At 44.6% G+C, this 13,223-nt stretch overlaps 1 protein-coding gene across 1 annotated transcript; it reads left to right on the top strand.

Moving 5' to 3' along the window:
- Window positions 1-12,189: 12,189 nt before the first annotated feature.
- Window positions 12,190-12,579, top strand: LOC146835300 (myb-related transcription factor, partner of profilin-like). Its single transcript, XM_085599971.1, has one exon. The coding sequence runs from the start codon at window positions 12,190-12,192 to the stop codon at window positions 12,577-12,579; it is 390 nt and encodes a 129-aa protein (XP_085456097.1).
- Window positions 12,580-13,223: the final 644 nt, after the last annotated feature.

The following is a 13,223-nucleotide window of genomic DNA, read 5'->3' on the forward strand; positions in this document are numbered from 1 at the left end:
GCCCCATTTCAGCATGGGACAGCACCTGGTGGCCGACTGCTCTTGGAGGCCCTGCTACCCCTCAGACCACGCCAAACACCTCGGCATCGTACTGGACTCATCACTCATCATGAACCGACAGGTCAACGCCGTCACCTCCAGTTGTTTCAACACGCTCCACAAGACCTTCAAATAGTTCCCCCTGAATCAAGGAAGACAGTCACCCACACACTCCTCACCAGCAGACTGGACTATGGAAACGCACTCTACGCCAGCATCAACAAGTCCCTACTCCGCAAACTCCAGACAATACAGAACACCGCCACCAGGCTCGTACTCGGCATCCCCCGGCATGAACACATCAGCCAACACCTACGAAGACTCCATTGGCTCCACGTGGAGAAAAGAATCACCTTCAAAATCCTCACTCATGCCTACATAGCAACGGACCCAAATACCTCAACGACAGAATCAACTTCCACGTACCCAAAAGAAACCTCCGATCTTCCAACCTCGCACTGGCCGAAAGCCCGCGCATCCACAGAGCAGGCGGAAGGTCCTTCTCCCACATTGCAGTCAAGACCTGGAACGAGCTACCGGTAGACATCAGACACGCCCCTCCCTGAACTCATTCAGGAAGACCTTCAAGACCTGGCTCTTCGGCTAAACAGATCTGCGGACCCCCCTCCTGCTCAGCGCCTTGAGACCCTCATGGGTGAGTAGCGCGCTTACAATTCCCCTGATTGATTGATTTAAAAGCCCAGATCCTCTCTGTGGAGTGGTGGACCTGCAGCTGGGCCCCTGCGACATGAGCTCCAGCCGCAGGTCTACCCCGCCAGACAGCCAGGGCAGTTGCATCCACCCCACCCTCTGAGATTAAGATAGCTTCACTGTGCTCTCTGACCTGGTCAGTGCACACCAAGGATCCCATCAGGAAACTCACCATCCCGGGGGTAACTAGGGGTGCACTAGTGGAAGCCTTTTTGGGAAAGTAACAGCCCCCACTTAGGTGTCCATTGGCCTTCCAATTGAAACATCAAGCCTTTTTTTATTCCCAGTTCTTACCCTGGTACCCTCCCTTGGAATGTGAAGTGCCTCTGGACCCGCCACAGGTTTCTGGGGGACCTTAGAAAACTCTTTACCTTTTTTCTTTAGACTTTTCTACATCTTTCCAGTGGGGGGAATAGCAAGCCCTTTCTTTTGCCACCCCCTCTCTGAGACATTTGGGACACCCTACTCTTGATCCTATGGTTAGCCTTTTCTAGCCAACTCTTTCTAGCCAACTCCTCAAGAGATGCTAAACCTATTTCTACCAAGTATTGATGCAGTTTTTCAGATGTACAATCAGCTACACCACCCTACACTTGTACCCCCCAAACTTGCATTCACCAATATGACTAAGATCAACAGATCACTGCTAAAAAGCACCCACTGAAGAGCCTCATTGGCATTGCAGCGCCCGCCCAACGAGGGGCAGCCCAATGATAAGGCATGACACCCTTCTGGGTGTGTGAGGGCATACAGATCTGATCACTTGGGCCCCCATCTCCCCCCAAATACCTCTGGTCTACCAGCCAGTTCCTTCTGACAACCTTATCATCCACCCCCATGAGAAACGGCACTTTCCTTTTGTGCTAGAATGTCCATTTAGGAGCTTTGGTACTGGACCTATTATATCTGCTCCCTTTCCCTCCTTTGATTTAAAGTGATTAAGAACCAAGCAGCAGGAGGTGAACAGTTGATCCTTGTTTTAGGCACCGGTTTTAGCGATGTCAGATGTGGGGTAGTGGAATGGCCTTCCCAAGAGGATTTGGAAATTTGAAAAGGGAAAGCAGGAGGTGAAGATCAGTGGTTGGAGGTTACATCTCGAGAATGCAAGAATGGCTGGAAAGGGTTCCGCAAGGTCTGCAGGTACAACGTCCAGCGGAGGTGACTTGGGGAGGGTAGAACAAGGGGCCTGAAGCAAGACCTTGACCCAGTGCCCATCTGCAGGGCCAATGCTTGGTGCAGCGGTGGCAAGGTTGAAGTGGAAAAGGATGAAGACCTGGAGGAAATGGAGCATTAACCATGGGCAGCTACTAGTCTAGGGCAGCAGGAAGAGCAAAGTAATGGGCCCAAAAGGGTGTATTCCCACAGAGGTCAAGTGGGGCACAGGCACAGGGAGGACAGCGCATTAGCTTAGCTAGGGCATAGGAGGTTAGCGGTTCATCTTTCACATCCTGCCTCTAGTGGGCTGGTAGGCATCTTGGGTGCGGCGTCTGGGGCTCTTAGTTCGGATAGCAGAAGGATGGAAGTCACTGGAGAGACAGAATAGAAGGGGAGGAATGTTAAACAGAAAAGGGGTATACACACCTGATCTATCCTCTTTCTTACAGTTTTCAGGACCTCTGCAAGCAGCAGATTATGGAGAGTACAGTGCAGCCCAATAACAGAGAAGTGAAGGTGTGGCACAGAGCGGTCAGACGGACGGTGTTGTGGGACCTGTTGTATTCTGACACAGGGTCCAGTGAGGACTCTCATCAGGTCCATCAGAGGACATGCACAGAGCATCTTTGGGAGGAAGGACATACAGGTCAAAACGGCCCATAACTATAGAGGTCTTGGCAGGGCTGATGACTCGCCCCTCAGGATAAGGTAAACATTTAACCTGAGGTGGTGTATAATGTGCAATATCTGGTGGCAGTACCAACTTGTGCTGAATGGGCGGGGGTAGATGAATTAGTTGGTTGTATGGACTTAGACTATGAGGAGGATAGTCTGAAGCAGGGTGAGGTCTTGGGCAGTGATGTGTTTGATAAGGCATAGCAGAGGTGGTGTCAGCAAGGGGCATGACTGTCTGTGGGTGGTGGGGCCTGGGTTTGTTAATCAGTGTCCACATAGTGTTTTACAGGCTTAAGACACAGTGCCATCCAGATCCACTGACACCAGGTTGGCGGGCAGGCGGCTTCTAATGGCAATGCAGCAGATTACAGAGCGGACACTGACTTTAATGCCAGGTAAGGATGTAAGGGCCACTTTGTCGGCCCGGTTATGTTGTCAATTGGGGTGGAGGGTGGGAATGGAAAGGAGTAAACTATATGTCTACAGATGTACTGGTATGTTAATGACACTGGGTTAGGCACGGAGGACTGAAGGTCAGATACAAAAGAAGGAGGCTGCACAAAGAGACGGAGGATCTCATACACTGACGGGAACATCCACAGGAGAACAGCACGGGAACACAGGAACTGATGCTGTGGAACAGATTGTGATGAGGGATAGAAAGGTAAGTTCAAAATAGCAGAGTTCAAGGAAATGAAGGAGTTAGAATAAAGAAGTTGCCATAGATGGGGGTTGACAAAACCACTGGGGGCACACCATGTGTTGTCCACAACAGAAAAAATCTGGCAGGGAGTTTATGTCAAAATGTTTAAGCTGTTGCATATGGAGCTGAGAGCTAAAAAAGGTTCCAAAGAGGAAGAATATTAACTGTCCAAACGGCCTAGGGTTCCCATGGCAATATGAAACTGAACTGCAGCATTTCTGATTTTCACTAGTGTATATTTCGATAAATATCCAGAGCAGAGAGTGGCCCTGTTTAAATACATGGATGTTGTAGGAAGTTGGCTCTGTATATGGTATACTGCTCTGTGTATATACCGTGCACAGAGTCCAGAGATTCCCCCAGACGTGTACAGGGCTCAATGCAAACCCAAAGTGCTCTATTGGTGGTAGTGTGGGCGAGCAGCCTTAGGCCTAGCATAGAGAAGTGTAAGATATTTGTTGTGCTCACAATGACCCAAAAATGACACACAACTCGAAAAGGAGATCCACACTAATTTAATAAAATAAGCTTCGCTCAAAATTTATTTTAAGACCAAGATCTTTGCAAAAAGGTAAGTATGTTTTTGAATTGGAATTATTTTCAGTTTCAAAAGTGGGCAATTTTCAGTCTTTGCAATGTTAACCTATGGAGAAAAACAATAATGCGGTTTCACAGGTAAGTAACCAACTTACAAATCCAGTCTTCTGATTGCAGGCACAGCAGAGGGCACGGCTCATGTAAGGACAAACACTGCACCACCAGCGGCACAAGGGCTGCCGGGTGCAGGGGTCAAAGTTGAAGATCAGGCCCAATGTTACCCAATGGAGACTGGGGTGCTTGAACACACACTTCGTGCAGGTAATTAAAGCGGCTGCAGGGCTCATGCTTTGGATTTTGTAGGCAAGCACAGGGAGCCACTAGGCAGCACCAATCATACACCACCATCAACAGCAAAGGTAAGTTGGGATGTTGTAGGTCATGGGGACACCATTGGTTGAGATCCTCCAAGGCAAGGGGCTTCGGGTGCAGGGGTTTCCTTTGACATCAGATTTCTCTTACCAGAGTCGGTTGCCATTAAGGGGAGTGTTTGAATTCACTCTGCAGGTATTGTTGTGGAGTCCAGGAAGGGTAAGCCATTGCTGGACTTCGACTCAGGATTCCTGGGGAACCTTTTCTGGAACGGTGGGCCACCAGGACACAGGACGGAGGCATCGGGTGCTGAGGGTTCAGGCATTGTGGATCCGGAGGGCACCATAGTCCTTTGTGTTGCTTTCTTGTGGACAGTCGGTGTCCTATGGAGTTTTGGCTTTCTTCAAAGGCTGGCAGTCCTCCCAGGGCCTGTGGAGGCCGCTGAGTGCAGGACAGGTGTCATTTCTTTGCAGGATCTTCAAGGACTGCAGACAGGCCAGTAGGGCTCTGCCCAAGTCAAGGGCATTGACCATCTTCTCTGCACAGCATTTTCTCTGTCCTTCTTCTTCTTCTTAGGTCGGCAGAAACTAGTTTCACAGTCTGGGGAGCCACCGAAATGCTAGATTTAGTGTTGTTTTATGGCAGTGAATAGTAGGGCCAATGGGCACCTTACCTGGACTATGTACACCCTCAGTTATGCCACCCTCCTGCAGGAGGGGGCATAGACCCAGCCCTGATTGGAAGAGTCTGTCACCCCCGTTTTCCAGATGGCAGAGACTAAAAGATAGGCTTCACCTCGCTTCCTTCACCTTGCTGGTGGATTTAGCAACGGTAGGCACACCTCCTATTCTTCCTAGTTTTTCCCGCCCAAATTGGGGATGTAAACCGGGGGATGCCATCTGCTGCTAGCAGCAGAGGCTAGGGGTCGCATTACAATGGCGACATGCCTTTGAAGCTTCCCTCTCTAGCCCTGTGCCCATCCTGGGGGAGGAGGTGTGACACCTTCACCCAGGATGTGCTTTGTTTCTGGTCCCAGAGAGAGGGGGCTCTCGACCAAGCGGTCCAGTAGCAGTCTGGTGGTGTCAGGCTGCCTAAACACATTCTGTGACCATACTAGCGTTGGTAGCTTTTAGTGGGCACCTCTGAGGTGCCCTCTGAGTACACGTTTCAATAAACCTTACACTGGCGTCAGTGTGAGTTTATTAAGAGGAGTTGTTTGGTACCAAACACTCCTGGGTTCAGAGAAGCCAGCATGGTGAAGGAAACTTGGGTTGTCGAGTTTCCAGCCCATGTACTCTTTGACTCCCCTGGCTCTCACAATATCTAAAAATATACTTAAGTATTATAGGGGCATATCTGCTCATGCTGATATGCCCACACCTGTGAAATAATGCCCCCTGCCTTAGGGCTTTAAGGCTTGCGAGAGAGATGACATACCTATACCTTAGGCACTGCACGTTGGCATGCCACACAAGCTTACAACTGAATTGTATTCCATTTTGATTATATACATTTATTTTTCTTTATTGTGTTGTGTACGGTCTCTTCTCCTTTTGACATCCATATAACTCTGTAATATACAGTGATTGCGCATTAGAATATCATTATCCTTCTAGATTTATGTCCACCACAGGAACCACTGTTTCGGAATATAACAATTATTATGCCCGGCGGAAGCCAGCCTTTCCTTGGAGGTTGAACTGCCATTAAAAGGCTGGCGGAGAATGTCTTCAGGGGCCCGTTGCGGGACCCCCTTGTGTTAGGGGGAGGTGTGGGTGCACTGGGGGGGTACCCATGGTACCCCCTACATTTCACTGTACAAAGTGGCAGGCACAGTGTAGTGCCTGACACGTAGTGCAGTGAAATGCACAACATGCTCTTTTTCACATTGTGGTAGTGCTGCTGTCAGCAGCCACCGCCGTAATGTTACGGGTGCGGAATCCGACCGCAGCGGTCCCATCATAATTGTGTATGCGGGACCGCCGCACACATGGCGGTCGGACCCAATCACCGCTACGGTGGCGGGCGGACCAAGTCCGCCTGCCATCGTAATGAGCCCCAAAGTGTGCATATTTTCAATTTGAGAACCAGGGCGTTTATAGAACCATCCCTTGCTGAAGAAATCATGGTTGGCTATGAAAAGGTATGGCGATCTTCCTAACGGGTACAAAAGGCAGAGGGATAACACTATTATGCTCCTGCTCTAGAGAATATTGTAATGATAGATAGGAGCTATTATCATAATGATAGAAATATTTGTGGTGTTCCCAGTTCTGGTTTCATTAGTAACAGTTTTATTTCATATTTGTCTAACAATTGCAGGACACTTGGGGCCTTATTACGATGAGGCCTGGAAATGCCTCCAACCACAGGTCAGAGGCTTTCTGAGCCTCATCTCCGTTTCAATTCCGACCGCCTACTTACAATCTAGGCAGTCGGATTTGAAACAGGCCGGTCATTCCGACTGGATTCCGATGGGCTCAAGGAGACCAGCCCGTAATCCCTATGGATGGAATTTCCGCCTTAGGGATTACAATACTCTGTTTCAGACAGGCTTTCCGTCATGGAATGCCCATCAAAAAGCGAGTTTGGGGGCCCCTAGCAGGGCCCCCTTCTCCTTGCTGCGTCAAGGTGCCTGCCACGTGGTGCAGGAATTAACAGGGGGGCACCATAGGTGCGGGTTGTGGTGTTGGTAGGGGTATGGGGTTGGAAGTAATTTAGTTATAATTTTTTAATGATTTTTAATTATTATGAATTATTTATTTGAAATTTATTATTATTTTGGGTGTGGTTTGTGGTTTTTGTAGGGCTAAAGGTTGTGAAGGAATTGAATTGTAATAATTAATGTTAATTGTTATGAATTATTTAATTGATTGTGTTATTTGTGAAATTAGGAACTTTTTAAAGTACTCTATGAGGTGCGGGTTGTGTTTGTACGGGTACAGAGTGTGAAGTTCATTAAATATAATGTATTAGCTAATTGTTATTCATTGTTTAATTGATTAATTATGTAATTAAGATTTTTTCTAAAATATATTAGATGTGCGTTTTGTGTTTCTAGGGATAAATGGTGGGAAGTTAATTAAATTTAATATTTTTTTTTCAGTCAACTAATATTTAATTTAATATTAATTGTGTAAAATTTGTGATTATAATTTCAAGATATATTTTAGGTGTGTGTTTACTTTGTAGACATATTGGGTAGGAACTTATTTATGTAATAAACGTATGTGTTCAATGTTAGGTTTTTTTATTTGTAAATAACGTGTGTTTGCTATAATTGTGAAAATATAACATGGTACTTTTTTTCTATCATTTAATATATTTATTAAAAAATGTAATAAATACGTATTTTATTTAAAAATTATATATATATATATATTTTTAATTGAAAATGTTTATATTTGTTAATGTAGTTCAAATATTTTATTTGTTTGAACTACTCTCGCTCGACTGTTACACAGACTGGAGTGGGAATATTACATTTTACACCTCCCTTGTCGAATGCTTTCTCTACTGTTGCACATGCAGCAGTGTGAATAGAAAATGTTCAACCTTTTTCCTACTGTTGCACTGACTAGAGTGGTAATGGTACATTTTACCCCTCCGCAATCCAACACTTTCTAAACTGTTGCACAACGTGAAGTGGGGCGGGAAAAGTACATTTTACCCCTCCAGAAACCAACACTTTTCCTACTGCTGGATTGTGGAGGGGTAAAATGTGTTATTCCCACTCCAGTCACTGAAACCTTTCCCATACTGTTGCTCTGACTGGAGTGGGAATAGTTAATTTGATCCCTTGTTAGTCCAACAATTTCCTATCTGTTGCAGAGATTGGAGTAGCAATAGTATATGTATTATTCCTACAATTTTATATATTTATATTGTTTACAATTATATTATTATGGGGCGTATTCGGAGTTTGGTGGGGCAGGACCGCCTCGCTCCTGACCCACCAAGCCTCTGTAGAAACCTCCCTCCAGATCAGGAGTTCTCTCCTTTCTGGAGGGATTTGTTTGCGTTCCCACAGCGGTGCCTATGAAATAGGCACCGCAATGGGAACATCAAAATCACTACCTACATGGCATGGACTGCTGCAGTACATGCCGTGCAGTTACTGGGGTGCATGCACTCAGGGGGGCACACATCATGCCTGTAGGTGCCCCTTTATTCCCACACCGCCAAACTTTTCAGGGCGGTCGCACCACCATAAAAAGTGTGGTGGTGAGGAAACTCCTAATATGCTTGTCCGAACCTCAGCGGTCCCGCTCAGCATATTGCGGCCTCAGGTCCACCATGCAGCTGCCAGGGAACAGCAGTTCCCTGGCAGTTTCAGTGGTCCCAGGGCGTCCTGACCGCCCTAGTTGTAATAGGACGGTCCGGAGACCGCCAGACTCCGAATAAGGCCTTATGATTTGTTTGTGTATTTTAAATTCTATTATTATTTAATTAGTAATGTTTGTGATGTGTAATATATTTTAGTAAATTGCAATTTTTGTTTATTTTTTCACTTTAATTAAATAGGTATGTCTTAAAAAAATTTTTCAGTTTGTGATAAACATACACATACATTTCTGTGTGTTTTGAAATAAGTAAAGTATTTATATATACTTATAAATTGTTTACATATATTTAATTTATCTTACTGTTACATGTTAATATTTCATTTTTACTATGTTGTGTATATATCAGTTAAAATAAAGACCTTTATGAAATCACTATAAGTGTACAACCATAATGTTTTAAAATATTTTTATCATTTACATTATAAGTATAGGAAAATGATATTTTTCTTATAGATATTTTGGACTCAATAGTTATGTCCCACGATATTTGCGGTTCATATATTTAGGTATAGAACTGAGTAGAGTGGCACTGTGTATAATGTAGGGAGTGGTTTTGTGCCGGAGGAGTGTAGTTAGTATTCTGTGGTGTGGAATGGAGAGGCGTGGAATTGTGAATTTCAACACAGTATTGTAAAATTCATTACCCAATGTACAGTGTTACAGCATTACATTTTTTAACTGTTTTACTCTTATGCATTAAGGAGCAAATTCAAAGACTTCATGTTGAATTATATTAGTGGTCCTGCAATCGTAATAATAATGTTACTAATATACTTTGCAGGTTTTTCATGGTCATCCATGGGTTCAGATGTTGAAAACATCTTCAGGTTTCCAAGGGTGGTAGTAAAAGTATAGCCAAACAGTGATGGTTTCCAGGACATCTGGATAAGTACATAGGGGGTTAATGATACATTCCAGAAGGGGCCATGATCAGTGTTCAGGGCAGTTCTTTATCCTGTGTAAAAAAAAAAAAAAAAAATACAACAGAGCCAGCACTTCTGTTTACGATCAGGTCACAGACACCATGTCTACTCATGGTCTAGCCTTCATCAAATCAAGGAATTGTTCTCAGAAAATTACATGGGAAACCACCATTCAAGAAGGGACGATTAGCCGGACTGACTCGGAGAAGGTGCCTCACAGATGCCGTTCAGCGCTGGATGCTGCACCGCTGGTGCTTTGGAAGTTTGACATGCTCCCTCCTCCTTATAAAGAGCCTTTATTAATCTGAAAGTCAATACTTGAAAAATATGACACATGTTTTGATCTTGCATTGTAGGAGCCGGGCTCTCTATATAGTTCACCAAAGTAAGGTACACTGTGCAGAGTGAAGACAAGCCTTATTGCTTAACAGGACTCAAATAACGGTCACTACATGCTCTATTTTGTGGCAGTGTGGTCGATCAGTTTTGTCTTATCAGAGTATAGTGCTAAGCATTTGTACTCACAGAGGCAGTAAATGAGACACAATCAAATGATATCCGCAACCAATTTTAGAACAATAACTAATATTGTAATATAAATTTAGATACCGCAAACTTCGTATACAGTTAGGTACGTTTTGCATTATCAATTTTTATCAGGTAAGTCAAACATACAATAAAATGCGTCTTTACACAAAATGCTTTCTTATGGGAGAAAGAACATTTACTGTATACATATCTTTGCAAAGCGTTACCGTGGGACCCCTTCCAGGCGTGACACAGTAGCGGGACCAGGATCAGAACCAGAAGGTTGGTTATATCTGCCCTGATAAGGGTTCACTGACAGAATATCGACCCCCAAAATATTTTGACCAAAACATCTACGTAAAAATATCGTCATCCTTTATTTATAATGAGAAGTAGAAAATATCAAAAAATCTTTTGAATGTAATTACTAGTGTTTTACTAAATATTGTTTTGCTTATCGATAAAATTAAATAATAAATAAAATCCTAAAAAGTTTTACACATATATAATAAAATACATTAACATATATCTACCTAAACAATTTTTAAACAAATCATTTTTATTTATATTATAATTTCAAAATTATTAAATAATATATTTGAAAAAATCTATATAAACATATACGAAAAAAATAAAATCTTTAAAAAACAAACCGCCCTAATAACATTAAAAAACTAAGGGGCATATCAGCAAGCTTGCAATGACAAATTATTGACGCTTTAGCGTCCGTTTTCGGACGAAAAGCGGCGATAATTTTATCGCTTAATCATCAAGGTCACGCTAAAGCGTGATTCCTTGCTATAGCTCCCTTTCCCATAGCGCCCACTTTACATCTCTAATGAGATGCAAAGTGGGCGTTCCGTCCCAAAATAACTGGAGAAATGTCGCTAACTGACATTTCTCCAATTATCAAGGGAATCGTTTAAAAGGCATAGCAATAAGAAAAGTAGCGTTAACCACAGTTAACGCTACTTTCCTTACGCCTGCTTTTACCCTGACTTAGCCATTATATCCAATGTAAGGTGGATATAATGGCTAAGTATGACCTGCCTTATCAGCAAGCTAACGCCAAAAATGTGTGAGATTATCGCTGGATTTCCAGCGATAATCTCACTTTTGGCTGTTAGCGCGAGGAATTTTATCGCTTTTGAGATAAGCGTTGCTGAAAGCACGCTATCTCAGCGATAAAATTCCATGATAGCTGGCGATAATTATCCTAGCGCTAAGTGTGCATAGCGATAATTATCGCCGGCCCTTGCCGATATGCCCCTAAACTTCTTAAAATGTAGTTCAAAATATTTCACACATAAAAAACATCATTAAATATATTATAATTTTAAATAAACAAAAAGACACTATAAATTAAAACAAATATAACAAAAAATATAGAAATTAATACATATACTATTTCCACTACCATGTATTTAAAGCTACGCAAACTATTATAATATATTTAAAAACGTAGGGGTCGATTAGGATGGCGGTCGGAAAACCATCACGACCGCCATGGTAGCTGGAAAAGACCTCCCACAAGACTAGCGGGAAAAACGCCGGTCAGATTATGATAAACTCCCCAAAACTTCCGACCACGGCGGTAGGAGGCAGCAAAAAAACAACTGTAACCAGCAGAGCTGGTGAAAATCAAACCGCAATGGTCGTATTTGCAGCGGGAAATATACAAACCTCCACCAGACACGCGGAGTAACCGCCTGTGACATTATGATATCCCCGATACGTTCCGCTGTATCCGACTGCCGCGGTCGCAAACAGTGATGAATCTGATAGCCGGCGGGAGGGCTGCAGCATAGCCATCGCTGCGGAGGATCCGTGAAAAAAATGGCAGTCGATGACAAAGACACACAATAAGGCCACCAAATGCACACTGGGAAGTAGCCCTGCCCCCAATCTCAACCTAAAATCCCCCATTGCAAATTCAAACCAACAAATCACAGGACAACCCACACAACACACCTGACAGCAATACACTAGCTTGCCACACCCACATAGCTGAGCATAAAACAGGCCCCTTCCCTGACCACAATCCTTTGTAATACTCCACAACTGAAGGACCCAACACCAGAGAACAAAGAAGAGGCAAACCTGCACACATCACAACACCACCACAACACACACACACACCACCTACACCACACACACCACCCTCACAACTGCACCCCAAAACATCAGCACAGCACACACCATGGCACCACACAGAATGCCAAAATTGACAGATACAGAGCTGGCAGTCATGGTAGATGAGAAAATCAGAGTTGAACCACAACTCGATGGTAACATGGTCCAACAGACACCATTAACCACCAGAACCCAAATGTGGGTGAGGATAGTGAACAAGGTTAATGCAGTAGGGACCACCCTCCACAACAAGCAGGAAATACAGAAGCGGTGGCAAGACCTGAAGACCATGGTCAAGAAGAAGAGGGCCAAGAACCGTGAGTTGGCTGACAGGACTGGCGGAGGCCCTCCCATTCCACCTAAACCATTCTCTGAGTGGGAGGAGAAGGTGCTTGCCATACTGCATCCAGAGAGTATTGAAGGATTACCCGGGGGAGTGAAAGCTGGTAAGTACTAACAAATGTATACCGTCACACTGCTATGGACTGTCTTGCACAACTACAAACCTACAACCCCTAGGCCCAAGTCCATTGTTCTGCCCCACAATACCCAAAACAGGTCTCACAGATGTAACCTCCACTCAACCTGATACACCACAAAGGTATCCAACATCAACTGTGTCATACGTGTCCAGACAAAAAGCACTACAACTCCCACCAGGCCCCCTTGTCCCACCCTTAAGCAGGATGGAGCACTCCACCCCACCCAGAAGAATGTGTCAGCCATTGTCTGCTTCACCCTCACCTAATAGGTAGGCAGCCATTTACCAAGCTAGTTCTGTCCGTGGGTGGGAGGCTTGCACTACAACTCTCATCAGGCCCCCCTGTCCCACCCCTCAGCAGGATGGAGCACTCCACCCTACCCAGAAGCATTTCTTAGCCATTGTATGGTTCTCCCTCACCTAACAGGTAGGTAGCCATCTTCACATGGAGGGGCACTGTGTTTTGGGAGCCAGCACTACAACTCCCAACAGGCCCCCTGTCCCACCCCTCAGCAGGATGGAGCACTCCACACCACCCAGAAGCATGTGTCAGCCATTGTATGGTTCCCCCTCACATAACAGGTAGGTAGCCATCTTCACAGGGAGGGGGAATGTGTTTT

This window comes from Triturus cristatus, chromosome 4_2 (genome assembly GCF_964204655.1).
Source record: "Triturus cristatus chromosome 4_2, aTriCri1.1, whole genome shotgun sequence".
Taxonomy (NCBI): Eukaryota; Metazoa; Chordata; class Amphibia; order Caudata; family Salamandridae; genus Triturus; species Triturus cristatus.